The sequence below is a fragment of the Callithrix jacchus genome, chromosome 3 (assembly GCF_049354715.1).
Source record: "Callithrix jacchus isolate 240 chromosome 3, calJac240_pri, whole genome shotgun sequence".
Lineage (NCBI taxonomy): Eukaryota > Metazoa > Chordata > Mammalia > Primates > Cebidae > Callithrix > Callithrix jacchus.
The window spans coordinates 187,190,689-187,217,663 of record NC_133504.1 but is presented as its reverse complement, the minus strand read 5'-3'; the positions used below and the strand labels follow the sequence as shown (position 1 = coordinate 187,217,663).

The 26,975-nt window shown below is 47.9% G+C and overlaps 1 protein-coding gene across 13 annotated transcripts in view; it reads right to left on the bottom strand.

The window, feature by feature from the left end:
* Positions 1-26,975, bottom strand: part of TBC1D14 (TBC1 domain family member 14) — a 121,869-nt gene that overhangs the window by 44,893 nt on the left and 50,001 nt on the right. For all 13 annotated transcript variants that reach the window (XM_078367573.1, XM_078367578.1, XM_035294131.3 and 10 more), the window contains one exon: positions 18,199-18,319. In XM_078367573.1, coding sequence (XP_078223699.1) covers positions 18,199-18,319 — 121 coding nt within the window. The remainder of the gene's footprint in view (positions 1-18,198; positions 18,320-26,975) is intronic.

The window sequence follows — 26,975 nt, the reverse complement described above, 5'->3', positions numbered from 1 at the left end:
AAAGCAGTCAACAAACACACAAGGTCTGGTCCTTGCTCTCCTGCATTTATATTCTAGTGGGGTGAAGGGACAGTAAAGAAGCACACGGGCAAGAATATAACGTGGAGAAAAGTGCTGTGCAGAAAATGCCCCAGAGTCCCACAGCATAGTGGCTGGGAGGGGAGAGGGAGCAGCAGCGCTGACACTGAGCAGTTAGGGAAACCCTCCTGAGACGACAGTTATCTAGGAGGTGGCCTCAGAGCTGAGACCCAGTGGCAAGGAGCCCATGTGTGAGGAATCACGGTCCAGCACTCCAGGCAGAAGGAGGCGGAAGTACAAAGGTGGGGCAGTGAAAAACCTGGGGTGCCCAAAAGTCAGAAAGCCAGCGAGCAAGGCCAGGATGAAGGGGGTCACAGGAGATGGAGCCAGCCGGGCAGGGGTCAGACCAGGTGGTCCTTGCGAGGTCATGGCAAGGAGCGTGCATTTAGCCCAAATGTGGTAGGAAACGCTTAGACGATTTTAAGTAGAGGCATGATGTGATTTAATAATAGAAGAAAGAATATAATGAGAATGTTAGCAGGGGGTTATCTCTGGGTGACAGAATTATGGGTAATGCTCATTTTCGTTATGTTTCTATCAGATTCCCAAATTTCCTATCACCATTGTTAACTTTCATAGCCAAAATGCTATTTTAAAAGTAAAACAAAACCAAACCCCAAACCCAAATAAAGAAACCACAGTGGCACCTAAACGGAATTCTTAGGAGAGCCAGCGCCAGCCTGTGCAGGGGTGCACTCCAAGGCCATGTTCCCTCCCCTCCTCCTCCCAGCCCAGCTATAAGCAACCCCTCCCCATTTCTCTCAAGTTACCAAGGCTCTGTTCCCTCTGCTCAGTTATTCTCTCTTTCCCACACACCCCTAAAAACCTTGGAAACCACCTACTTATCCTCCAATACTGCGCTCATAGGTGACCTCCGGGGAGCGGTGTTTGCCTCTGAAATCTGGGTGGCCCTTCCCCAGGGCCCCAGCCCTGCTTTGATGCTGCCAGCGTTTTGCTTGGCCACCAGACTGTGGGCAGGCTCCACAGGCTGGTTCTGTTCTTTTATTAGAAAAAAAAAAAAAAAATCCCAACTCTTAGAAGGCCTGGTTTAATTACTAAATACAATTATTTCCCCTACTTTGACCAAATATTACTTATAACTCAGTGCCTTGGCTGCGCCTTCGGAGTCCAGTCCTGAGTGGGAGAGTCCTGAGGTGAAAGGACGCCCTATCCTTTGAACTCTCCTACAACAAGGAACAATGGTGGATGCCCACAGCCCACATCCATTTTGAAATTCTACAGAAGCCGCCAATCAAAGGCTTCCATGTGCCCCCACGGGGCTCTCTGACGCACACTCTCTTATTCGATCCTCACAACCCCACGAGGTAGGTACTGTGGGAGGCAAAATAATGGCCCCCCAAACATGTCTACCTCTTAATCCCGGGAACCTGCAGATGTCACCTCATACGGCAAGAAGGGCTTTGCAGACATAGTTAAGGTTAGGACCCTGAGATGGGGCAATTATCTTGGATTATTCAGGTGGCTTAAAATCAGCACAGGCGTCCTAAGAGGGAGGCGGGACTGCAGAAGGGGGCAGGCACTGTGCCGATGGAGACGGAGATGAGAGTGACGCTTCACAAGCCAACGAATACGGCAATCTCTAGGTGCTGGAAGAGAGTCTTTCCTGGAACCTCTAGACAGATCCAGGCCTGCCAATACCTTGATTTTAGCCTGGAAGACTCATTGAGGACTATTTTTTTCTGGAAATAAGGTCTCCTTCTGTCACCCAGGCTGGAGTGCAGTGGTGCAATTTTGGCTGACTGCAACCTCCACCTCTGGGGCTCAAGCAATCCTCTCACCTCAGCCTCCCAAGTAGCTGGGATTAAAGGTGTGCACCATGCCAGCTAATTTTTGTATTTTTTGTACAGGAGGGGTTTTGACATGTTGCCCAGGCTGGTCTTGAACTCCTGGGCTCAAGTGAGCTGCCTGCCTCCGGAAGTGCTGGGATTACAGTGCCCAACCCATTTAGGACTTCTGACCTCCCAAACTAAAGGGTAGATTTCAGTTGTGCCGAGCCACTGAGTGTGCAGTGATTTGTTAGAGCAGCCACAGGAAACTAACACAGGCAGTGTCAGCATCACACACCCACACCCACGGAGCACTCCCCAACACGGCGGCAGCAGCTCTGAGTAACCCCCTCGAGTGGCTGGGTGGGACTTGAACCCAGGCAGTCTGATTCCGGGGCTTCTAACTGCCAACTGCCTAGATGTATCGCCTCCGAACTAAGATTTCTATTTCCCAAAATAGCGTTCCCTCTGTGTCCCTAAGGCCTCCTTAACTATGGCACTTAGGCATAAGGCCAGCGAACAAATGCGGACTGTGCCTGTTCATTCACGTGTCGCAGACAGGACTCCACCTAAAGTGCTCCCCACCCACCGACAAGATTGTTTTTTAATCTCCTGAAGGCCCAGTAACATTCTGAGTTCAACTCAGGCAACCTGAAGAAGGTTCAGAAATAGCCTTAGTCTCCTCAAATCTGGAGTTCCCCAGAGTCCTCTGGAGCACCTACTGTGTGCAGACCACGTGCTGGCCACTGACCCAAGTGTGCCCAGGCTGGGCAAGACCACACTGGAAAGGCCTGCAGGGGGTATCTCTGCCACTTCAGCTGTGCTGAAGAGACTGCAAAGGATTCTGAACTCTCCCACTCTTCCACTGGGAGTTCGGTCAGTGTGAAAGAGGGGTTTTCCGTGGGGTCCTCATTTCTACATCAACACATTAAATTGCCAAGGGGAGGGCAAAAGCATCCAAAAGCCCCCAGGGGCATCTCTCTTCGTCTTTCTGGGAAGTGGCATCAATTAAGCCACACCATCTCTTCAGCGTTCACAATAGAACACAACAGGCCAGCCATCTGCAGACACCACTGCCAAGTCCAAAGTCAGCCTGAAACCAGACTTCCAACACAGACAGTCCCCTCCCTACAATCACAGGCTACTACAACTTCCAGGTATGTGTTTAACAAGCTTCCTAAGTGTCCCACACATACCAGAGAGAAGGTGCTCAAAGAACTCAGTCTGCAATTACATCATGTAAATGAATCTGTATGGATGAAACTCACACATATTATAATGTGTCTCTGAGAAAGGCCGGGGAGAGTGGGCACGAAACCATCAGAGGTTCCTCTGTGACAGGGGCTGTGAAGTCTCAAGGGGAAAAGGATTTTCCTGTCTTCCATCTATCATTTGCATATTTGACAGGTATTTTTTCATAAATTGTATTTAAAATTTGAAAAAATAATTTTTAAGCGAATTCAGATGGCATCAAAAATCGATTTCACCAAGTGCAATTTCCAAACCACACTGCGTTATTACTGCAGCAAGGCTGTTTCCGTGTCTGTTGCTGGCTTTTTCCTATGCATGTGAGACTGCAGTAGGTCTAGCCGTGGCAGGAGACCACAATGAGAGGAGTCCTGACGGTGACGGAGTCACAGGATGCCAGCCACTGCTCCAGGACCCCATGCTTCATCGTACTTCGCCCTCACAAACACAGGCAACGTGAGCACTGCCTTTGCAGAGGATACTGAGGTTCGGAAAGGCAGAGCCGTGGCCTTAAAGTCCACACGTGTGACTGTAAATGACAGAACCTATGTGCAGACTCGGGCTTTCTGATCCCCAAGTCAGCGTCCTCCCCACCGTACCTCAACCCACATTCGCAGGCCTGAGACCCTACCCCTCTCACCACAGCACTGTGAAAGGACCCGGCGAGGAGCTGTGAAAGAGTAAGTGCTTGCTGCTCCTTCCTGGGAGACACACCAGTGAGAATGAACACAAGATTCACAGCGTTTGCACCAAAGGAAGTGTGCTCTGAACACTACCCTCTCCAACACCTGCACGTTAGGAGAAAGACACAAACTTCAGGAAGTGCTAAGCATTAAATAGGAATTTCAGTCTGTCTTCTTAAAAGGCACTGGGGATAAAGAATTTATACTTCTCAGAATAAATAAACTGTTACCAGGACAATAGCGGGAGACGAAAAAGTAAAGTGCAAATTAAACAACCATCGTGCCATTTCCCTGGAGAAATTTCAGATCACTTCCTTCTTTCTCGCTCTTGGCAGCACGTGGAAGTATGGTATGTAATTAACCTGCTGCTTCTCTAAACCCCAACATTAATGGGGATGAATGGGGATTAGACATTTTATGGGATAATCTCCTGATAGACCTGTTCTCCACCAAAAGATCCCAGTACCATACAAACATGGTATCTACCACCTTGACAAGCCACAACTTCCAGAGTAGGTTCAGCTTTCAACTCTGGGTCACCAGCTGCATACTGTTTCCCTCTTTGCCCTGCCACTAGGAAGCTCAGTGTAAAATCTGTAGCATGCCTCTAGGAGTTACAGGAAATTCTGTGAGTCATACCTTTGAGCATCTGCTTACCTCTGGTTTCACCTTGCTGTCCTTTGCCCAAATTTCCTCAACAATTTTTCTGTCACACATTAAAAAATATGTATTTTTTAAAGGCCGCATATGGTGGTGGTTCACACCTGTAATCCTAGCACTTTGGGCCAAGGCAGGCAGATCACTTGAGGTCAGGAGTTCAAGACCAGCCTGGCCAACATGGTGAAACCCCGTCTCTACTAAAAATACAAAAATTAACTGGAAATCGCTTGAACCCAGGAGGCGGAGGTTGCAGTGAGCCAAGATTGTGCCACTGCACTCCAGTCTGGGCAACAGAGCAAGACTCCATTTCAAAAAATAAAATATGTAAGTAGACATGTATACAGAACAAAATACAAAAGCCTATACAGTGGAAATAGGTCTCCCTCTTCTCTCCCACATATCCAGTGTGTTTTCCTCTCCAAAGAAATTCCACTTTTAGCTGTTTTGCAAGTATCCTTCCAAATGCGGTCTCTGCATTTACAAGGATATGTGTGTATCTTTATACACACAGAGCACACTACGCCAATGATGACCCATTTTGCTTTGTGAGGTCAGTGCAGTGTTTCATTTGGGATTTCACCAATTCCCTGCCAAACCCTTAGACAGCTTCCAGTCATCTGTGCTGCAGTCAGTACTCTTATACAACCCTCATCTCACCCCTATACGAATTTGTCCTTAGGAGAAATTATCACACGTGGAAATGCTGCATCAGAAATACCCTGATTCATTCGTTCATGCTTGTTTATTTTCTGAATTAACATAGAGTTCACTCTTTGGTGTCTACAGTCCTATGACTTCTAAACAGTGCCTTGTAGCCACCATCATGACTATCAAGATATAAAACAGTTCTATCACTCCCAAAACCTCCTCTGTGCTAGCCCTTGGCAGTCACACCCTACAGCACCCCTGGCACTATGACTGTTCTCCATCACTACAACTTCGTCTTTTCAAGTTATGTGGCACAGATGAAATCACGGCATGCGAGACTGACTTTCCACCTTCAGATAATGCCCGAGATTCACTCAAGGTGTTAAGTGTGCTTATTACTGAGTCATATTTCGTCGTATGGGCTGTACCACCATTTATCCATTCACTGAAAGGCATTTGGATTGTTCCCATTTCTTGAAGATTATGAAAGGAGCTGCTATAAACATGTACAGATTTTCTGCAAACCTAAGTTTTCATTTCTTGATGGCAAATACCTAAGAGTGGGATTATTGTAAGAATCCTAATTGTAAGTATATGTTTCACCGATAAGAAACTTCTTCCAAACTGTTTTTGCAGAATTGCTGCGCCATTTTGCATTCCCAGGAGCAATGTACCAGCCAGGACTTCTGATACAATGTTGAACAGAATGTTACAAGTAACTGCACAGGTGTTTCTTTGTTGTTGTTGTTTTTAAAGACAGTCTCCCTCTGTCACTCAGGCTGGAGTGCAGTGGTGCAATCTTAGCTCACTGCAACCTCTGCCTCTTGGATTCAAGTGATTCTCGTGCCTCAGCCACCCCAGTAGCTGGGATTACAGGCATGTGCCACCACGCCCAGCTAATTTTTGTATTTTTAGTAGAGACAGGGTTTTGCCATGTTGGCCAAGATGGTCTAAAATTCCTGGCCTCAAGTGACCTACCTGCGTCAGCTTCCTAAAGTGCTGGGATTACAGGTGTGAGCCACCACACCAGCCACATACATTTGATAACTTAGATGAAATGGTCCATTTCCTTGAAAACTGCAGATCACCAAAATTCATCCAAGATGAAATAGATCATCTGAGTCATCCTGGAATTTGTTAAAGAAGACCAGATGGTTTCACTGATGAATCCCACTGAACATTTGAAGAAAACACCAATTGAGAAGAGGAGGGAGTACTTCCTGACTCATTTGAAAGGCCACTATTATTACCCTGATATAAAACTAGATGAATACAGGACCAAAAAACCAAACTACAGGCAAATAGCCCTTATGAAGACACACAAAAAATTCTCAAACGCAGTATTAACAAACTGAACCCAATAATACATTAAAGAGTTATAACCATGGCAAAGTGACATTAGCCTAGGAACACAAGGCTGGGTCAGTGTTTGAGAATCAGTCGGTGTAATCTATGACACTACTATTTAAAGAAAACCATACGATCCTATCAGCTGGTGCAGAAAAAACATTTGATGGAATTCAGTGTCCATTCTTCCTAACAGCTCTCAGCAAAGAAGAAATGGAAGAGAACTTCCTCCACCTGATAAAGAGCATCTACAGAAAACAGCTACGGTTAACGTCATGCTTAATGGAGAAAGAATCAAGAGATCGAGACCATCCTGGTCAACGTGGTGAAACTCCGTCTCTACTAAAAATACAAAAAATTAGCTGGGCATGGTGGCATGTGCCTGTAATCCCAGCTACTCAGGAGGCTGAGGCAGGAGAATTGCCTGAACCCGGGAAGTGGAGGTTGTGGTGAGCCGAGATCGCACCATTGCACTCAAGCCTAGGTAACAAGAGCGAAACTCTGCCTCAAAAAAAAAAAAAAAAAAAAGAATGAAGGCCTCCCCCTAACATTGAAAACAAGACCAGGATGTCTACTCTTACTATTCTTGTTCAACATTGTACTGGAAGTCCTAGCTGGTACACTGCTCGTGGGAATGCAAAATGTACAGTTATTTATAACATTCCATTGTCTTATTTTTGTGGAGCCTGTAGTGGTATCCCCCTTTTCATTCCTTTGGCTAATTTTATTCCCTTTTTGTCAGTTCTGCTAGAGTTTAATCAATGCTATTGATCATTTCCAAGCACAAGCTTTCGGTTTCATTGATTATCAGTTTTCTGTTTTTAATTGCATGTAAATCTTATCTCACATTTATCATTTGCTTCCTTTCGCTTGCTTTGGGTTTATTTGTTCTGTTTATACTTTCTTAAGGTACAAATTTTGTTTACTGATTTGAGACCTTTTTTTTTCGGTGTGACATTTTGATACAATACATTTCCCTCTAAGCACTGCAACCTACACATTTTGGTGTGTTGTGTTTTCGTTCGCTTCAAAATATTTTCTCATTTCCTGTGTAATCCCAAATGCTGGGATCACAAGTGTGAGCCACCACACCCAGCCCGTTTTTTTAACCCATTCTGACAATGTGTCAGAGCTGAGTAATGAAACACACGACTGGTGTGTTCAGACCAATTACTTTTAATGTGATTGTCGATATGTTTGAATTTCCGCCTACCATCTCATGCTTTCTCTTTTTTCTTCCTTTAAGTCTTCTTTCCTGTCTTAGATACAGTTTTCTGAACTTTTTTAGAACTCCATTTTGATTTCTCTATTGTGTGTGCTGTTTTTTGTTGTTGTTTTTTTTCCTCCTCTTTGTCTAGTTTAGTGGTTGGTCTAGAGATTACAATATACATATTAATTTTTCACAATCTACTTAGAATCAGTATTTTACTACTTCAAGTAGAACGCGGAAACTTTATCACCATACCCTGCCCCTTTTGTATTTCCCTTGTCTTACATATTACATCTACATACACTGTAAACCCATTATAATTTTTGCTTTCAAACATATTTGTAAATAACTCATTAAGAAAACAGTCTGCTGACTTGAGAATGTTCCCCAAATCAATCTCCATAGGAATGAGAAGCCCAAGCACATGTCCTCTCACTTTCTAGATTCTTTGCATGATAATGTATCGTATGCCCTGGTTTGCTCCCAGGACTTATAGTAAACTGGGAATCTCGACTATTTATTTAAAATTGTGTTTCCCAAGAAATGAGTTATGTATAATCAACTGTGGTTTTGTGAACGTGTTTCTATTTATGATGTTTTAACTGAATTCATCAACTCTGCATGCTGATTACACAACAAACTGTGTATGGCTCTTGCTACCCTGATCGTGCTGTAGTGCACGAAAAGATCGTTACTGTATATTTAAAGTCAACATCTATTTGCATCTGGTTAAAGCAAAAAGAAGATCATTCATCCAGATATTTACTATTTCTGTTCCCCTTTTTTCTTGATGTTCCAAGTCTCCTCCTGGTAGTGACCTTTCCACCTGAACAACTTCTTCTAGCATTTCCTTTTGGCACCAGTCTGCTGGCAACACATTCTTAGTTTTTCATCACCTGAGAATATCTTTATTTCACTTTCATTCCTGAAGGTTTTTTTTTTTTTTTTGCTGGATACAGAATTTGGGTTGACAGTTCTTTTCAACGCTCTAAAAATACTGTTTTACTTTTTCTGGCCTCCATGGTTTCTGATGAGAAACTGTCAAATGGTTATTCCCCAGTAAGTATGACACTGTTCTCTGGATGCTTATAAGAGTTCCTGTCTTTATTTCAGCAGTTTGCTTATGATGCGCCTGGACGTGGACCTCTTCCCTTTTAGGGTTTGTTTTGTTTGGCAGCCACTGAATTCCCTGAGTCTATAGGTTGCAGGAGATACTTGGCCATCACTTCCTCCAGTTTTTCCACATCACATTGTTTCTCCTCTCCTTCTGACACCCCAATGATAGTTATACTTTTTGCTACCGCCCCACGTGTTCCTAAGGCTCTGCTCATTTTTTAACTCGTTTTTTTCTCTGTACTGCTCAGATTGGATAATTTCTGTTTTTTTGTTTTGTTTGAGACGGAGTGCTCTGCCACCCAGGATGGAGTACCATGGCGTGATCTCGGCTCACTGTAACCTTTGCCTCCTGGGTTCAAGTGATCCTCCTGTCTCGGCCTCCCAAGTAGCTGGCATTACAGGTGCCTGCCACCACACCTGGCTAATTTTTATATTTTCAATAGAGATAGGGTTTCACCATGTTGGCCAGGCTGGTCTCGAACTCCTGGCCTTGTGATTTACCGGCCTTGGCTTCCCAAAGTGCTGGGATTACAGGAATGAGCTACCATGCCCGGCCTGGATTGGATAATTTCTATTGCTCTTTTAAAATTCACTCACTCACTCCTCTGTCATCTCCATTCTGCTATTAGGCCTGTCTGGTTAGTTTATTTCAGTTAGCGTATTTTTTAGTTACAAAATTTCCACTTAGTTCTTTTTACAGTTTCTTTTTCTTTACTTATACTTTCTATTTTCTCATCTCAAAAGTGTTCATCCTTACTTGTTGGAGCATTTTTATAATGCTTGCTTTAAAGTCTATTGGAAAATTCCAACATCTGCATTATCTCGGCAGTGGTGTCTTGATATCAAAAGATGATCCTGGCCAGGCGCAATGGCTCACACCTGTAATCTCAGCACTTTGGGAGGCAGAGGCGGGCAGATATTGAATCCTGGAGTTCGAGACCAGCCTAGGCAACATGGCAAAATCCTGTCTTTACACAAAATATAAAAAATTAGCCAGGTATGGTGGCACGTGCCTGTAGTCCCAGCTACTCACAAGGCTGAGACAGGAGGATCACTTGAGCCCAGGAGGCAGATGCTGCAGTGAGCTGAAATGCGCCCCTGCACTCCAGCCTGGGTGACAGAGCAAGACCCTATCTCAAAGACAAAAAACAGGCCGGGCACAGTGGCTCATGCCTGTAATTCTAGCACTTTGGGAGGCCGAGGCGGGTGGATCACTTGAGGTCAGGAGTTCAAAACCAGCCTGGGTAACATGATGAAACCCCATCTCTACTAAAAATACAAAAATAATTAGCCAGGCATGGTGACGGGTACCTGTAATCCCAGTTACTCAGGAGGCTGAGGCTGGAGGAGAATCAATCACTTGAAACTGGGAGGGAGAGGTTGCAGTGAGCCAAGATCCTACCACTCTACTCCAACCTGGGCGACAGAGCGAGACTCCGTCTCAAAAAAAAAAAAACCAGACAAAAGAAGAGATGATCCTATCAGCACCTATTCTGATTCAGAGGAAATTTTTGTTTTTAAAAAGATTCTAGTTCATAAGCCAATTAATTTTGAACTACATTCTAGACATTTTTAGATACTGTGTTAAGAAAATGAATTTTCTCTCAACCTTTGGGAGAATGTTGACATTTTTATCTTAGTAAGTAAGCAGTTTACCCAGTTGGATTCCACACACAAGTTCCAGCCAGCCTTTTGCGCAAGTTGTGGTTCCAAAGTCAGCTGAGTTTTCAAAGCCTTTGAAGCACTTTTTGGATCTATCCTGCATGTGCACCATCCAGTGGCCAGTTAGAGAATTACATCATGGTCTATACCAAAGATCAGTCCGTTCTCAAAGTCAACCTAAGATACTCAGAGTCAGATCTGTGTGTTCACAACATGACAAGAAGTCTGGGAGCTCATAAACCATGTTAAAGGATCACCTTCCCGAGCTCCTCCTCCTCTGCAATCCCCTCCGTACTTTCTAGTTTTCTGGGTCTCCCTTTTTCTGGTTCTCTAGCCATATGCTTCCCACAACTGTATCCACATCTGGGCCAGGTAATGGGGAGAGAGAGAATAAAGCATCAGGGGTTCACACCCTGGCCCCTGGAAACAAAACTCTTCTAATCAGCTTCCCTTTCCTGGGAGTTTCAGACTCCCACCAGCTGCTGCTGTCACAAGAATGCCTGAGGGTTGGGGTGCAAGAGAAAAGAGAAAAAAAATAAAACTAGGGCCGGGCATGGTGGCTCATACCTGTTATTCCAGCACTCTGGGAGGCCAAGGGAGGAGGATCACCTGAGGTCAGGAGTTCAAGACCAGCCTGACCAACATGGTGAAACCCCATCTCTACTAAAAATACAAAAATGAGCCAGACATGGTGGCATGCACCTATAGTCCCAGCTACTTGGGACGCTGAGGCAGGAGAATAACTTGAACCCAGGAGGCAAAGGTTGCAGTGAGCCAAGATCATGCCATTGCACTCCAGCCTTGGTGACAGAGCAAGACTCTGTCTCAAAAATAAAAATAAATAAATAAAATAAAACTAAAAAATTGGGTTTCTGTATTCTAAGTGTTAGACACCCATTCCCCAAGCCAAAAGTACAGAGTTTTCCTGGTGCTCTCTGTCCATATTAAGACCTATTCCTGGGTTTGGGGCTGCCCGAGTTCAGGATCGGAGGAGAAGAAAATCAGTAAACTCAGTACCAATTCAGTGGTACTTCAAATTTTGGTCTTCTTCCCCAACCTACCTGCCACTGTTTCTTTCCAGAATCTCAAATAGCTGTTCATGCTTTCTGTTCAGGCTTTATATCTGCATTCATTGGGTGAGACCGGGTGGAATGTGCTTATTCCATGTTTCCTGGACCGGGACCTGTTTACTTCTGTAAGCTCATTCAAACCCATTTTCCAAAGGCATAAGAGATCATGAAAGTGAAGGATTTTCTTGTTATTTTAGAATTGGCCTGTAGGCCTGCCGCCATTACCTCCACTGACCACCAAGACCTATTCTTCCTGCAAGGTGCAATGTTTTGAGATTTTCAGAGTTCCCCAGACTTCTCAGAGGTGAGGAGAAAAACCGCCACAGTCCTGGAGCTGCCTTCTTCCGGGATTCTTGCTTTAGAGCTGACTTGAAATTCCAGAAGGCCATCTAAGACCTTCCAGGTCATACAGACAAAACGCAACAGGCCATGAACTCATCTGCCCACATGACAATGTCTCATCCAGGACACGGAAACCGACAAGCTGTCCTCTCCTGCAGCTATCGTTCCCACAATCAGCAGCCCCCTCGGACTCCAGCCAGGTCATTAACTTCCTGCTCAACCTCACTTCCCAACGACGCTGTCGCTTCCTACAGCCTGTGTTCACAGTGTTGGGTCTGAAAGAGTCACCCAGTCTGTTGTAAAGCGTTCCCACGTTTTTAGCAGTGAGCCTCTGACACCTGCTCAAATTACAGAGCATCACTTTTCTTTTTTTTTTTTTTTTTTTTGAGATGGCGTTTCACTCTTGTTGCCCAGGCTGGAGTGAAATGGCGTGATCTCGGCTCACTGCAACCTCCACCTCACAGGTTCAAGCCATTCTCCTGCCTCAGCCTCCCAAGTAGTCAGGATTACAGGCACCTGACACCACACCAAGCTAATGTTTCGTATTTTTACGAGAGATGGGGTTTCACCATGTTGGCCAGGCTGGTCTCAAACTCCTGACCTCAGTTGATCTACCTGCCTTGGCCTCCCAAAGTGCTGAGACTACAGGCGTGAGCCACTGCATCCACTTTTACTTTTTAAATGGTCAGTTTTGAGCAGGAGGTAGGTCCCAACTGAAGACAGTGTGAGGGCCTGACCTCTGAAGCTTCAGGTCCAGCTGAGATGCCCCAGGGGTGTCCACAGAGAGAAAACCGTTAAGGATTCTTAGTTTCTGATTTTGGTTGAGCCAGTAACGGCTCTTCCTCACCCCTTTTCCGCTTAACACGAGACAGAAAATGGAAACCATGGCTTCAGGCTGCTCCATGCCTAAACAGAGCAGAACAACAACAAAATTAGGCAGGTTGGACAAGCTTGCCCTAGAGGGTGACTGTGGAAAGGGAGGCCTTCCAGGCACTCGAACATTTAGAGGATGCTAGAGGATGCGGAAGGTGAGCGACCTAGCAAGGAAATGGAAAAGGAGGGCGGATGAGCAGCCTGGAAGCTGAGGGAAGAAAGTCTCGGAGGAGCCGAGGCAGTGCTGCGACGGCCAAGGAAGCCAAGGGGAGGAGTCGAGGCAGTGCTGGGATGGCCAAGGAAGCCAAGGGGAGGAGTCGAGGCAGTGCTGGGATGGCCAGGGAAGACAAGCGGGGGAGCCGAGGCAGTGCTGGGATGGCCAGGGAAGACAAGGGGAGGAGCCGAGGCAGTGCTGGGATGGCCAAGGAAGACAAGGAGGGGAGCCGAGGCAGTGCGCGGCGATGGCCAAGCAAGACAAGGGGAGGAGCCGAGGCAGTGCTGGGATGGCCAAGGAAGACAAGGGGAGGAGCCGAGGCAGTGCTGGGATGGCCAAGGAAGACAAGGGGAGGAGCCGAGGCAGTGCTGGGATGGCCAAGGAAGACAAGGGGAGGAGCCGAGGCAGTGCTGCGATGGCCAGGGAAGCCAAGGGGAGGAGTCGAGGCAGTGCTGGGATGGCCAGGGAAGACAAGGGGAGGAGCCGAGGCAGTGCTGGGATGGCCAGGGAAGACAAGGGGGGGAGCCGAGGCAGTGCTGGGATGGCCAGGGAAGACAAGGTGGGGAGCCGAGGCAGTGCTGGGATGGCCAGGGAAGACAAGGAGGGGAGCCGAGGCAGTGCTGGGATGGCCAAGGAAGACAAGGGCTGAGAACAGACACTCGCATTTGGAGGCTGGTGGTTAGCAGTCATTTGAAAAAGGTGACCTCAGAGGTAAGAATTGCTTATCACTGCAATTCTTCACATCTACCACAACTGTAATTATGTGTAGAGTTATTTGTTTAAATCTATCCTTCCTTGACCCATGGTAAATTCCAAAGAAAACAAGGGCCACAAAAGTCTTGCCTTTCATTATCAATCTCAGGATGGATCTACTCAGAGGCTCAAACCTGTGAAATAAACAAAAGGCCATAGACTCCAAGAAGGAAGGCTCCTCTTTATTCACACGGCAAGGCAGCAACCAGAGGCCTGACGGCAGCTCTCTCCGAATACACACTCCCCACCTTTATGCACAAGAACTTCTCACACGCTCCCCACCTTTATGCATAAGAACTTCTCACACGCTCCCCACCTTTATGCACAAGAACTTCTCACACGCTCCCCACCTTTATGCACAAGAACTTCACACGCTCCCCACCTTTATGCACAAGAACTTCTCACACGCTCCCCACCTTTATGCACAAGAACTTCTCACACGCTCCCCACCTTTATGCACAAGAACTTCTCACACGCTCCCCACCTTTATGCACAAGAACTTCTCACACGCTCCCCACCTTTATGCACAAGAACTTCTCACACGCTCCCCACCTTTATGCACAAGAACTTCTCACACGCTCCCCACCTTTATGCACAAGAACTTCTCACACGCTCCCCACCTTTATGCACAAGAACTTCTCACACGCTCCCCACCTTTATGCACAAGAACTTCTCACACGCTCCCCACCTTTATGCACAAGAACTTCTCACACGCTCCCCACCTTTATGCACAAGAACTTCTCACACGCTCCCCACCTTTATGCACAAGAACTTCTCACACGCTCCCCACCTTTATGCACAAGAACTTCTCACACGCTCCCCACCTTTATGCACAAGAACTTCTCACACGCTCCCCACCTTTATCCACAAGAACTTCTCCGGCTCGCCAGCTGTCACTGGAATTGCCTGGTCAGCGTGCTTTGGGGCCCTTTATTTAACCTGCTACAGCAAAGATGGCTATTTTCCTTCCAATAGCCGACATTCTCTTCCTGCACACCAGTAGTTCTTATATTTCAGCATGCCTTAGAATGAACTATGGCTTCTGTTAAAAATAACTTGTTGGGCCCCAGCCCCAGAATTTGTTTCGATGTGTCTGGGGGAGGCCTGAGAACTTGTATTTCTAACAAATCCCCAGGTGGTGCTGACGTGACTCCACCATGAGAGCCACTGTTGTCTTGTTATTCTTCTACCCATGGGCACTTCTGTTTCCCCTATTAAGAAAATCTCTCAAACTACAATCGAGGTTAACAAAAATATGACTTAATTTTCAAAACTGTTATGGAAATTTGAAAAGGTAACTAAAAGTTAACATTTCAATATTTCCCCAAAATAGTAATACATAAGGCCAAGCCAAGAGAACGCGGCCCAGTTAGAATAAAATCGATGCACTGGATACATGTCGTGGGCAAACCACGTATGGGACCGACACCACAAATGGGCCCGACTGATGAACTACAAAGCCAGGACCTCCTTGACTAATAATGGGGCGACTCGCTGTTCTACCCTGGGTAAAAACACACCACGTGTGCGTTATCCCTAATGTATAACAATTACGCAAGTAGATACCATCCCTGTTTAGCAGATGGGGAAACTGAGAAAGCCAGAAGCTAAACCCAAGCCTGTGAGTCCAAAGCTCCTGGCCAGTGTGCCCAGCTCCCAGGTGCCTTGAGGCAGGTCAACCCAATTGCTCTCAGGCTCCCGGTGCCCAGCACAGGACCTGGCCTCAACATGGTGCAGTGCTCGCTGACCAGGCAGATGAGGAACGCCCTCAAGAGCTCAGGCTTGTTCTCCCAGTGTTCCGCTGTTCCATTTCCTGTTCAAGGCTGACGAGTCCTAAGACAGAAACGACAGTGACAGCAAACGCTTTCACAGCACTTTCTATGTTCACTACTACTCTGAGCACGTGAAGTGCATTCACCCATTTCATCCTCACCACCTTGGAGGCAGGCACTGCTGTTCTCCCATACTGTAGAAATGAGGAAAACGAGGCTCACAAAGGTTAAGTAGCTTGCCCCAAGTCACACAGCCAACTTGTAGCAGAGCTGGGATACAAACCCAGGCAGTCTAACTCCAAAGTCCATGTTATTATGTCACCATGTGATGCTGCTCTCTCAAGTAATAAGAAAAATTCCAGAGAGAGAAGGAAAAGGAATTTCCTCAACACTGTCTCTACACTTCAGCTCTAGCTGGAGTATGGTCACCTTCTTGGATCGCAGGTCTAGGCTCTCACGGCCCCAGCACCTGCCTGTGTCAGAGCAGGCTGTGTGAGCTGACACCCAGGACAGCAGCCAGCACCAGTCTGCAGCCCAGAGGCCCCCCACAGTGGAGAGGCCCTGGCCCTGAGCCCCTCCCAGGCTTCACCAAGTCCCTTGGGTTGGGAGATGAGCGATGAGAGGGACAGAGACAAGCAAGCAGGTCCCAGGCAGGACTGAATGACTCGTGCAGGTAAGTTACATCTTTATTATTGATGATGGAAGCAGATGGTCCTCCTCTTGGTAATACTGTGTTACCACGTAAAGACCTGGCCTAGTCATTACAGTTCACAGAAAAAATCCTCTAATGTCAAGAACATATCCATGCTCCCCTTAAAAAAAAAAAAAAAAAAAACCAGGGTCCTAAAAAGACAAAGAAATTCAAACATGATGCCAGTGGTATTAAGTGCCATGGGAAAACCTATTTCTTTTTACTGTAATTGTTACTTTTTTTGAGTATGGATTTCTTTAAAAACTTTATTTACAGCTTGGCTAGGCAGGCTACCAAGCACAGCACACGGGCCCCATGGCCCGCCTCCTCCCTGCAGCCAGCCTCCTCCCTGCAGTCAGCCTCCTCCCTATAGCCAGCCTCCTCCCTGCAGCCCACCTCCTCCCTATAGCCAGCCTCCTCCCTATAGCCAGCCTCCTCCCTGCAGTCAGCCTCCTCCCTATAGCCAGCCTCCTCCCTGAAGCCCGCCTCCTCCCTATAGCCAGCCTCCTCCCTGCAGTCAGCCTCCTCCCTATGGCCAGCCTCCTCCCTGCAGTCAGCCTCCTCCCTATAGCCAGCCTCCTCCCTGCAGCCAGCCTCCTCCCTGCAGCCCGCCTCCTCCCTGCAGCCCGCCTCCTCCCTGCAGCCAGCATCCTCCCTGCAGCCTGCCTCTTCCCTACAGTCAGCCTCCTCCCTGCAGTCAGCCTCCTCCCTGCAGTCAGCCTCCTCCCTGCAGTCAGCCTCCTCCCTGCAGCCAGCCTCCTCCCTGCAGCCAACCTCCTCCCTGCAGCCAACCTCCTCCCTGCAGCCAGCCTCCTCTCTACAGTCAGCCTCCTGGGCTCAGCTGCACACTGTCGCTTAGCTCATGCTGTCCCCACTACCTGCCTGGCCCTGCCTGCAAAAGAGGTCCTGGCACCCCACTGGCTGGGGCTGGTTTCCAGCTCTGCTACTTAGCAACGTGTCCCAGCACAAGTCACTAAGCCTCTGTGTCTAGTGCTTCTTTGGTAAACTGAGTTTAATAATAGTATCTTCTTTAAAAGGTTGTTGGGAGTTTTAAAGGAACTAGACACACGAGTGCTAAGTCAGTTAAAACTAGCACATAGTAATCACTCAGTACATCATCCCCATAGCAATTAATTCCCTGTCACAGCTTTAACCTCAACTGTCTGTGCCCCACTCCTGCACCTGCCCTGGAGTCATTTCCACAGGGACGCTGCTGGGCATGGGTGCTGTGTCCCTTGCAACCCCAGTGCCAAGCATGAGGCCTGGCGCTTACTGGCCTCAAGAGTGTTTACTGAGCAAATGTCAATGAATATAAAATTGAGGTCAGAGGGGCAAGGCTGCTGGTGGCAAGGTCATGCGACTGGGCAGAGAGCAGACTCCTAGGATGCTGAGCCGGCTGACACTCAGTGCCTAGGAGAAGTCTCAGGTGATGGTGGTCAGAGCCACCCAGGCAGTGGACTTGCTGTGTCTGCGCACAGGCCCTCTCCCCACAGAGAGGAGTGCAGGGCTCCAGCAGTGGCGTCTCTCCCACTGCAAGGAGCAAGGCAGCCCAGTGGTGAGGACATGCAGGCCCAGCCTGATGGTGAACTCCATCCCCACCCCAAACTAGGCAATCTCAGAGTGAGCAATGGAGAGGTGTCCCAGCAGAGCTGGGGAATGACAGCCCTCGCCTTTCCATCCCAGAGCAGCACGGGAAGGATGTGAGCGCCAAGAAACCCACAGGAGAAAGCTTTAATAGCAAACAATTGATACAGATTGGATGATAAACACATCTGCAACTACTGTTGACACTGATTAAACAGTTATAAACGCCTAAAGCCCAGCTCTGCCAACTGGACTTTCCTATGTGCACATTCCAAGCTGTAAGAAATGAAGGTTAAATTCATCCACGTTCTGAACACAGACTTAAATCTGAGGAACGTGACACGCAAATAAGATGAAGTGATTTCCAATTTCAGACTCAAAATGGTCATCTCCGCAAGGTTCCTAAATACATGCTACACACGTACAGCAGCCTATTTCTGTGGTTGCAGATCTTGTGTACCTTTTGTGTCTTCTTTGAATCCTTCTGAGCATTCTCTCGGAGCGGCACTTTCCCAAATAACTTCCATCCCAAGTCGTTTTGTTTGTCGAGTCTTGCACTTTGTTTTCTAGGGAGCAGATTCCTATAGGAAGACAATAACAAGGGTAGGGCACTTCTGAGTGTCTAAGGAAACAGCAAGACGCAGAACCACTCTAATACAAACAAGTCAGCTTTCCTCTGAGAGGGACAATGTGACGAACCGCATGCTTTCATTCTTCACGCTTGATGTTCATACAGACACACAATTATGCAGCAGGACAAAGACCTTCAGCCAGAAATAAACTTTTTGTTATCCAACTATTAAATGTACAAATTCGATAATTTACAGTAAAAAAAAAATGTGTTATATCATAACAAAGGGTACCAGAAAAAGCAAGCTTTGAAGTCGGACTAAACTGAATTGAAACCCTGGCTGAAGCATTCGTCAGCCACATGACACTGGGCCAGGGCATTAACCTCTCCGAGCCTCAGCGTCCAGGTTTAACAAGGCCACACGGCCCCATGTTGTACAAGGCTGTTAGACACATTAAAACTTCAAGGACACAATCAGCGTTCAACAGCACCAGCTGCTTCAGTACGTAACCTCTCGCTCAAATTACCTGCAAGGTAAATCTGCATCACCTGTTTATGACGAGTGTTCACATGTCATAAAAAGAAACTTACTCGCCGGGCGCGGTGGCTCAAGCCTGTAATCCCAGCACTTTGGGTGGCCGAGGCGGGTGGATCACGAGGTCAACAGATCGAGACCATCCTGGTCAACATGGTGAAACCCCGTCTCTACTAAAAATTACAAAAAATTAGCTGGGCACGGTGGCGCGTGCCTGTAATCCCAGCTACTCAGGAGGCTGAGGCAGGAGAATTGCCTGAACCCAGGGGGCGGAGGTTGCGGTGAGCCAAGATCGCGCCATTGCACTCCAGTCTGGGTAACAAGAGCGAAACTCCGTCTCAAAAAAAAAAAGAAACTTACTCATGAGATGGTCGCAAGTCTTCTCTCCCAAGAACATGTAAACAAAAGTTTCTAGTGACACAAATAAATCCCAACCAGTAGTATTTATACAAAATAAACTATGTTTGGAATGCACTGTCTTGGTGCATTCATTAAAAACAAATGGCTTCTTACTAGCAAGTACAACATGAGCCCGTAGCATGTTGCTGGACTAGAAAGTGCTCAAAGAAATGTGGGGACGGAACGGGCACAGCGGCTCACGCCTGTAATCCCAGCACTTTGGGAGGCTGGGCAGTCAGATCATGAGGTCAGGAGATCGAGACCATCATGGTCAGCATGGTAAAACCTCGTCTCTACTAAAATACAAAACAATTAGCTGGGCAAGGTGGCGTGAGTCTGCAGTCCCAGCTACTCAGGAGGCTGAGGCAGGGGAATTGCTTGAACCCAGGAAGCAGAGGATGCTTGAGCTGAGGTCATGCCACTACACTACAGCCTGGGTGACAGAACAAGACTCCATCTCAAAGAATAAACAAAGAAGAAGAAAGAAATATGGGTACATGTCTAAGAGAAACAGTGGCGGCTTGAACAGGCTCCCACTGGCTCAATCTGGAACAATTTAATCGCTGAAATAATGAGAACAATGGATTATAACTAATTGAATAAAACAAATCCATTAGCCCACATAGGTACAAATAAATGAACATAGAAATTAATGGAGGAAAAGGAAAGCTCTTGGGAAGCTACCTAGTACCTCGGAGAGAAAGACTAATGGAGCCAGGAAATGATCAACGGATGCTTATACTAGTGGGTGAAAGCTGAATGAGGAATGGATTTTCACACAGCTCGAAAGTGTCTCCTACAAATTCCTTATTAATGACACAAGACGAAATAGTTAATAACATGCTGGAGAAATTTGAGGGACACCACTTCAGCCAAGTGATCAGAGCTAACATCACCAGCCAGGAATGGTGGCTCGTGCCTATCATCTCAGCACTTTGGGAGGCCAAGGCAGGAGGACAGCTTGAGGCCAAAAGTTTGAGACAGCCTGGGCAACAGAGCAAAACTCTGTCTCTACAAAAACTCTTTTTAAATTAGCCAGGTACTGTGGCATGTATCAGCAGCCCTAGCTACTACTGGGGAGGCTGAAGTGAAAGCACTGGAACCCAGGAGTTCAAGGATACAGTGAGCTATGATTATGCCACCAGCCTGAGCAAGAGTAAGACACTGTCTCTATTTAAAAAAATAATTTAAAAAAACACCAGGACAGAAGGCACAGGACACCTGCTCTGATGCACAGAGAGCAACACTCCGAGTCGATGGCGCTGATACCTAAGCGTGCATGACCTGAACCCAGAAGCAGACACACCCAGACTGAGACAACCTATAAAATAATGGACCTCTAAGCTCTCAAAATGTCCTGTTCAAGAAAACAAAGGAAGGCTGAGGAAATGTTTCAGATGAAAAGGACATGAAAGAGGGCTGGGAGCAGTGGTGCATGCCTGTAATGCCAGCTACTCAGGAGGCTGAGGCAGGAGAACCACTTGAACCCAGGAGGCGGAGGTTGCAGTGGGCCAAGATCATACCATTGCACTCCAACCTGGGTGACAGAGTGAGACTCTGTCTAAAAAAAAAATTATTGGGATAATTGATGAAGTCTGATTACAGACTGTGGATTTGAAAACAGCACTGGATTAATGTTTCCTCATTTTGACAACAGTTCCATGGTTACATAAGGGAATGCCCTTGTTCTTAGGAAATATGCTGAATATTTAAGGGTAACACAGACACGGTATAGCAAATGTACTCTTCTAATAGCACAGGAAAAGATATGTGTATGTACACTATCATATATAAAGAGAGGTAGAACAAGGCCAGGCACAGTGGCTTATACCTGTAATCCCAGAACTTTGGGAGATTTCAAGGTGGGCGGATCACATGAGGTCGGGAGTTTGAGACCAGCCTGACCAACACAGAGAAACCCTGTCTCTACTTAAAATACAATTTTAGCCATGTGTGGTGGCGCATCCTGTAATCCCAGATACTTGGGAGGCTGAGGCAGGAAAATTGCTTGAACCTGGGAGGTGGAGGTTGCGGTGAGCCAAGACTGCAATGCACTCCAGCCTGGGAGACAGAGCGAAAATCCATCTCAAAAAATAAAAAAATTGAAAATTGAAAAGAGAGGCAGAACAAATGAAGCCCAATGTATACCACTGGTGAATCTGGTAAAGCATATATTGGAGTTCTGAGGTTTTGCAATTTTTTTAGTAAATTTGAAATTTTATCAAAATAAAGTTACAGAAACCTTCAAAAAAAGAAAACAAATATTTTCACTATTTCCTTCCTTTTCTGTTGTGGTTATAATCATTTCAGAAATAGCTTCATAGCCCAAGGCAATTTCTATTTACAAGAAATGAACTTTCATTATGATCAGGCCACTGCACTTCAGCCTGGGCGACAGAGCGAGACCTTGTCTCAAAAAAACAAAGAAAAAGAACTCCGAACTGCCTGAGATCCAACCCATTTAACATCTGAGGTTGTGCCATCAGTGAAGAACTCATGAAATTAAAAGCAGGTTAAAACTGCAGGCAGCAGAAGGTATAAGAACCCAGCAGCCAGAACCTGGGCTCGCTAAGGGTGTACATTCTGCTGAAGACACATTGTTGGTCTCTGGGAAACTGGCGTAAGGAAAAAAGAAAGCAGACTGCAGTCAGGAGGGGACGGCGCCGCGATCCAGGCAGGCGTCTTGATTCTGGAGGGCAGGAGCTGCAGAGGGTCTGAGGAGTGGACGGGAGAACTGCACAGAAGCCGCTGCGCATGGGGATGTGCAGAAAAGAAGAGTCTGGGTGAGCGGCTCCCAGGTTCGTGGTCTGGAAGGCTGAGCACAAGCGGGGGTGTTACTCACCAAAACAGGCTGGCAGGAGGACAACTAAGAGGAACAGAACCCGCGGTTTCTCAGGTCTCAGCTCACACCGTATTAGTCTGTACCAAGGTAGTACAGATAAAAATTACTGTCAAAAATCAAAGTTGTGGCCAGGCACGGTGGCTCATGCCTGTAATCTCAGCACTTTGGGAGGCGAGGAGGAGTTTGAGACCAGTCTGGGCACCATGGCGAAACCCGTCTCTATTAAAAATACAAAAATTAGCTGGACATGGTGGCGCATGCCTGTAATCCCAATTACTCAGGAGGCTGAGATAGGAGAATCACTTGAACCTGAGAGGCAGAGGTTGAGCTGAGATCACGCCATTGCACTCCAGCCTGGGCAACAGAGTGAGACCCGGTCTCAAAAAAAAAAAAAAAAAAATCCAAGTTGCATGATGATTTTTAACTTAAGGGCTTAGACTCAGGATAGGCCATGACTCTTGAAAAGCTCATAAAAAGCATGTTAATATTTTTCTTGTGTGGGTAAAAGGCTGAAGTATGACCCCAAAACAAGTCACTACAAGTGGAAAGGTGCTGTAGCCTGGGCTCTGGGCTGAAAGGACATCCTCCTTTCTGGTGGGTGAGCCACTGGGAGGCCACGCTGCTGCCGCTGCTCCAGAGCCCAGCAGTCCCTCAGCTGCTGCTTCATGCACTGTGTGGCCCAGTGAGGCAGCCCAACCCTTGGCCTTCAGATGCTGAGCACGCAGTGGCCACAGCCACCATCTCGGACACTCCCAGGAGACAGAACAGAGGGGGCTTCTGGCTCCAAGCTTCCTCTTTTCACTATTTCAAATGCACGTGCCCCACCCCCAGCATCAGAAATCCTCACATTTGCCCTCAGGGCATTCTGCAGAGCCTTCCCCGACCAGCTGCCCAGGACTGGGCTCCCTTGCTTCTGTTTCCAAAGCACAGGGCATTCCCTTTATGGGATGGTGCCAATGGGATGGACTCTATCACCTCTCCTCTCCACGTGCCTTCGCCTTGCGGCGGTCTCCCAGAGGGCAGGGTGGAGCCACCTCTGCATCCCCAGGATCTATCCAGCTTGCAGTAGGTGCTACACACATGTCTGCTGGCAAATGGAGCAGCCATCATGTGTGTGGGCAGGGAAGGCAAGTGCAGGATGATGAGGAGGCAGGATTGACACGAAAGGTGCAGGTGCCAGGTAAGGGGAGTGCAACCCAGAGAATCAAGGCTTGGGACGGAGAACTCAACAGGTGTAACCTCTCAGCAGAAAGGAATTCCCGTGGAAAGAAGGGGTAATGGGTGGTGGAGGGCTGGGAGAGAGCAGGCAAGGAGTGGCAGACCACCACAACCTCCCTGGAGTGGGCTGGGAGCTGGGGGGTGGCCAGCAGGGGATGAGGGCCATCTACCAACCCTGCCACACGAACGCTGGACTCCTTTTGTTTTGCATCCCCCATAAAGGGCTCCTCAGTGGGAAGAAGAAACTCCTTTGTCTTACAGAGAAAAAGCGCTCACTCCACTAGCAGCATTAAGGACAAGCAGCTGTTGCCCTCCAAGCTGTCTCCACTGCTGTGCACATACAGAACACTCATTAACCCTGGTGAGACTCACCTGCCACTGCCGCAACCCCACCACCAAGGCACAGCAAGTAAACAACCGGTATCTGTAGGTGCCCTGCCTCCAACCCACACACGGTCAGTGTCACCCGCCCTGTGGCAGCAGGGTTCCCTGAGAGCCCAGGACTCTGGCTCGTGAGTCCTGTCCCACACTACCCTTTCCTGCCACCGTCCCCACCTGCACAGCACCTGGTTGCTGTACCTCACTTCCTACCTAGCCCCTTCGTCCGGGTGCCCACTCAGATCCCTCCTCCTGCAGCAGGCGGGACAGGAGATCTGAGAACTTCCCGAGACGAGAGGAGAGCATTTCTTCTTTCCAAAAGGTGGGTGTCTTGCATTCAAAGCCCATCGATCATCCTTGGCTCAGAGGCACCTCTGCAGTTAGGAGGCCGAAATAAGACGCTCTCTCAACAGCCCTTGGCCGCATTCAGGCAGCAAACAACAGACACCTACCTCAGGCCTACCACACAGGCTGCTCCCTCTGCCCGTAAACGCCCCCGGAAGGAGACTCGGGATTAAATAAGGGGACTCAGCCCAGACATGCACATGCAATCCCACTGCCAGGCACAGCCTCTTGCGGACCCAGCTCAGCGGGGTCCTCCTCACTCAACTCCTTGGCAGGGCCAGCTCGGCTTCCTCATGGTGCAGAGATTTGGGGGGCCACAGTGGACAAGAATGGGAAGTGCCCCCAAAAGGGGGCCCTGGTAGGTGCTGGGGCCCCCAGGATTTGTCCACAAAGACCGCCCAGCATCATTTTAAAGCCCTATGGCAGAGCCTGGGAAACACACTGGGGGCCGTCAGGGATCAGGCCACACCCTGCCATGGGAAGAGCCTGCCTGTAAGCCAGAGGGAGGCCGAGCACTTCTGCGCAGGGAAAAGGGCTCAGGGCTTCCCTGGGGCATTTCTCCAATGACTTGCAAAGTAATGAGGAAAAGACAGGGGACACCAATGACAAAGTAATGTTAAAAATAATGGCCTGTCCGTTCTTCTGTGAAGCCAGAGCTCCCAGGTCCAGTGTAGAGTGCCAGACCCCAGGGCACAGTGTCCTGATAATTAGGAGCAAGGTCCGTGGCTTATACATTTAACTGGAAGAAATGGACCTTCGGAAGCCCCATTCCCAACAAGAGTAGTCAGGTGTGCATTGGGCACCGATTCTGGCCTCTTAGCCTCCTCCACGCTCTGTTACTAGGGTCTTTCACAGGCAGCGGGGCTGGGGGCTGGGGGCTGGGGGCTGAGTATGAGTGGAGAAAAAGCAAAGCCCCTGGAGGCTCCAACACCCCTCACCTCTGACAATAAGCTGGGGTCTGTGCTGCCCCCTCAGGAGCCGCTGGACACGCCAAAGGTGCAGATCATCGTGCTGAAATATGCTGGCTGACATCAAACATATTATTATTTTCTAATGTCAAGTAAAGTCTGGAAACAACCTGAGTTCCTGATACACTCATACACAGCTTTAAGGGAAGTTTCTGGAAAGGAAAAAAGCATACCATAACCTGGTATGGTTATGAGACATAAGCATACCAGGCAGGCCGTGTAACACGTGCACCTACATTTGCCTGCCCAGGCACAGTGTCTCTGAAAGGACACAACAACCGGTTATATCCATTGCTTCTGGGACTGGATACTGGATAGCAAAAGGCAAGGGGTAGGTCAGGCACGATGGTTCACACCTGTGATCCCAGCATTTTGGAAGGGAGAGGTGGGCAGATCACTTGAGCTCAGGAGTTTGAGACCAGCCTGAGCAACATAGCAAAAGCTTGTCTCTACAAAAAAGAAAAAAAAAAAAACAGCCAGGTGTGGTGATGTGCATCTGTAGTCCCAGCTACTTGGTGGACTAAAGTGGGAGAATCACTTGAGCCCGGGAGGCGGAGGGTGCTGTGAGCTAAGATGGCACCACTGCACTCCAGCCAGGGCAGCAGAGCCAGACGCTGTCTCAAGAAAACAAAAAAACCAAAGGGCACAGAGCAGAAAGCCAACTTTTCGCCCGTATGCTGTCTTGTACTTTTTGATTTCTGAGCCACGCAAATGTATCATCAATTGAAAAAAGTTCATAAAACATTTAAAAGCCACTGAAAAACTAGGTATTTCTACCGTTAGAAAATGAAATGCTTTGTAGCACTCCCACCCCACCCTTCAACCCAGTAAGACTTCATCACACCCCAAAAAAGTACCGGATTTTTCTGCACTCTTAGCAACACAACTTGGCAAATCAGGCCACTCCTGTTGCATTAGGTAGAAAGTGACTTAACAACAAAAGGCCAAGAACAAATGAAAGTATTCAGTGATGTGCTTCTGAGAGCAAAAAGCAAGGCCTGTGGAACAGACATGAAAACGTTTATCCCACAGCCTGAGTACAGTCATCCTGAGAGGGTTACAGAGAAGGGGCTGCATGGAGAGCTGTGCCTGTGATCACCCCTTGTTCCCACTCACTCGGCGGCTCTGCAGGAGCCCCTGCCCACACTGTGCTTCCCAGAGGCCAAGGTCCCGCCAGAAACAGCAGCAGCAAGCTGTGAGCCCGGAGGAGGACCTGGAGGTCCCCTCAGAGGGGACCAGGGGCTTCGGAGAAGCAGGCAGAACTGTGTCTGCCCCTGAATTTACCTCTTGGCAGGCACTGCTTCGGAGCCTCATTTCTACCTCCCAGGATTCAATGTGATAAATAGCCAGGAAAGCACCCAGCACCTGCTATGGGGCCTGGCGCCCTGCATAGTTGATTCCATTACACACAGTCTTAAGTGAGTGCCTATCATCCCCAAGGCACAGACTATAAAACGAACAGATGAGTTAAGAAGATACCATCCTCAAGAAGTTGACCGACAAACCGGCCAACGAGATGGGGCAGGGACACCTTGAGAACCAAGAGGAATCTAGAGCCTTGGAGGGTGAGAGAAAGAAGACTGAAGGGTGAGAGCATTCCAGGGAAGGGCATTAAGAAGACTGTTCAGGCCAGGTGTGGTGGCTCATGCCTGTAATCCCAGCACTTTGGTAGGCAAGGTGGCTGGATCGCGTGAGGCCAGGAGTTTGAGAATAGCTTGGGCAACATAGTGAGACCTCATCTCTACAAAACATTTAAAAAAGAAATTAGCCAGGCATGGTGGTGCACACCTATGGTCTCAGTTACTCGGCAGGTGGGAGGACTGCTTGAGCCCAGGAGTTAAGAGGCTGCAACAAGCTGACTGAGCCCCTGCACTTCAGCCTGGGTGACAGGGTGACAGAGTGAGACCCTGTCTCTGAAAGTAAATAAAACATAAAGATTGTTCAGTAATATCTGTGTGTGTGTGCAGGTGGCGATCACCTC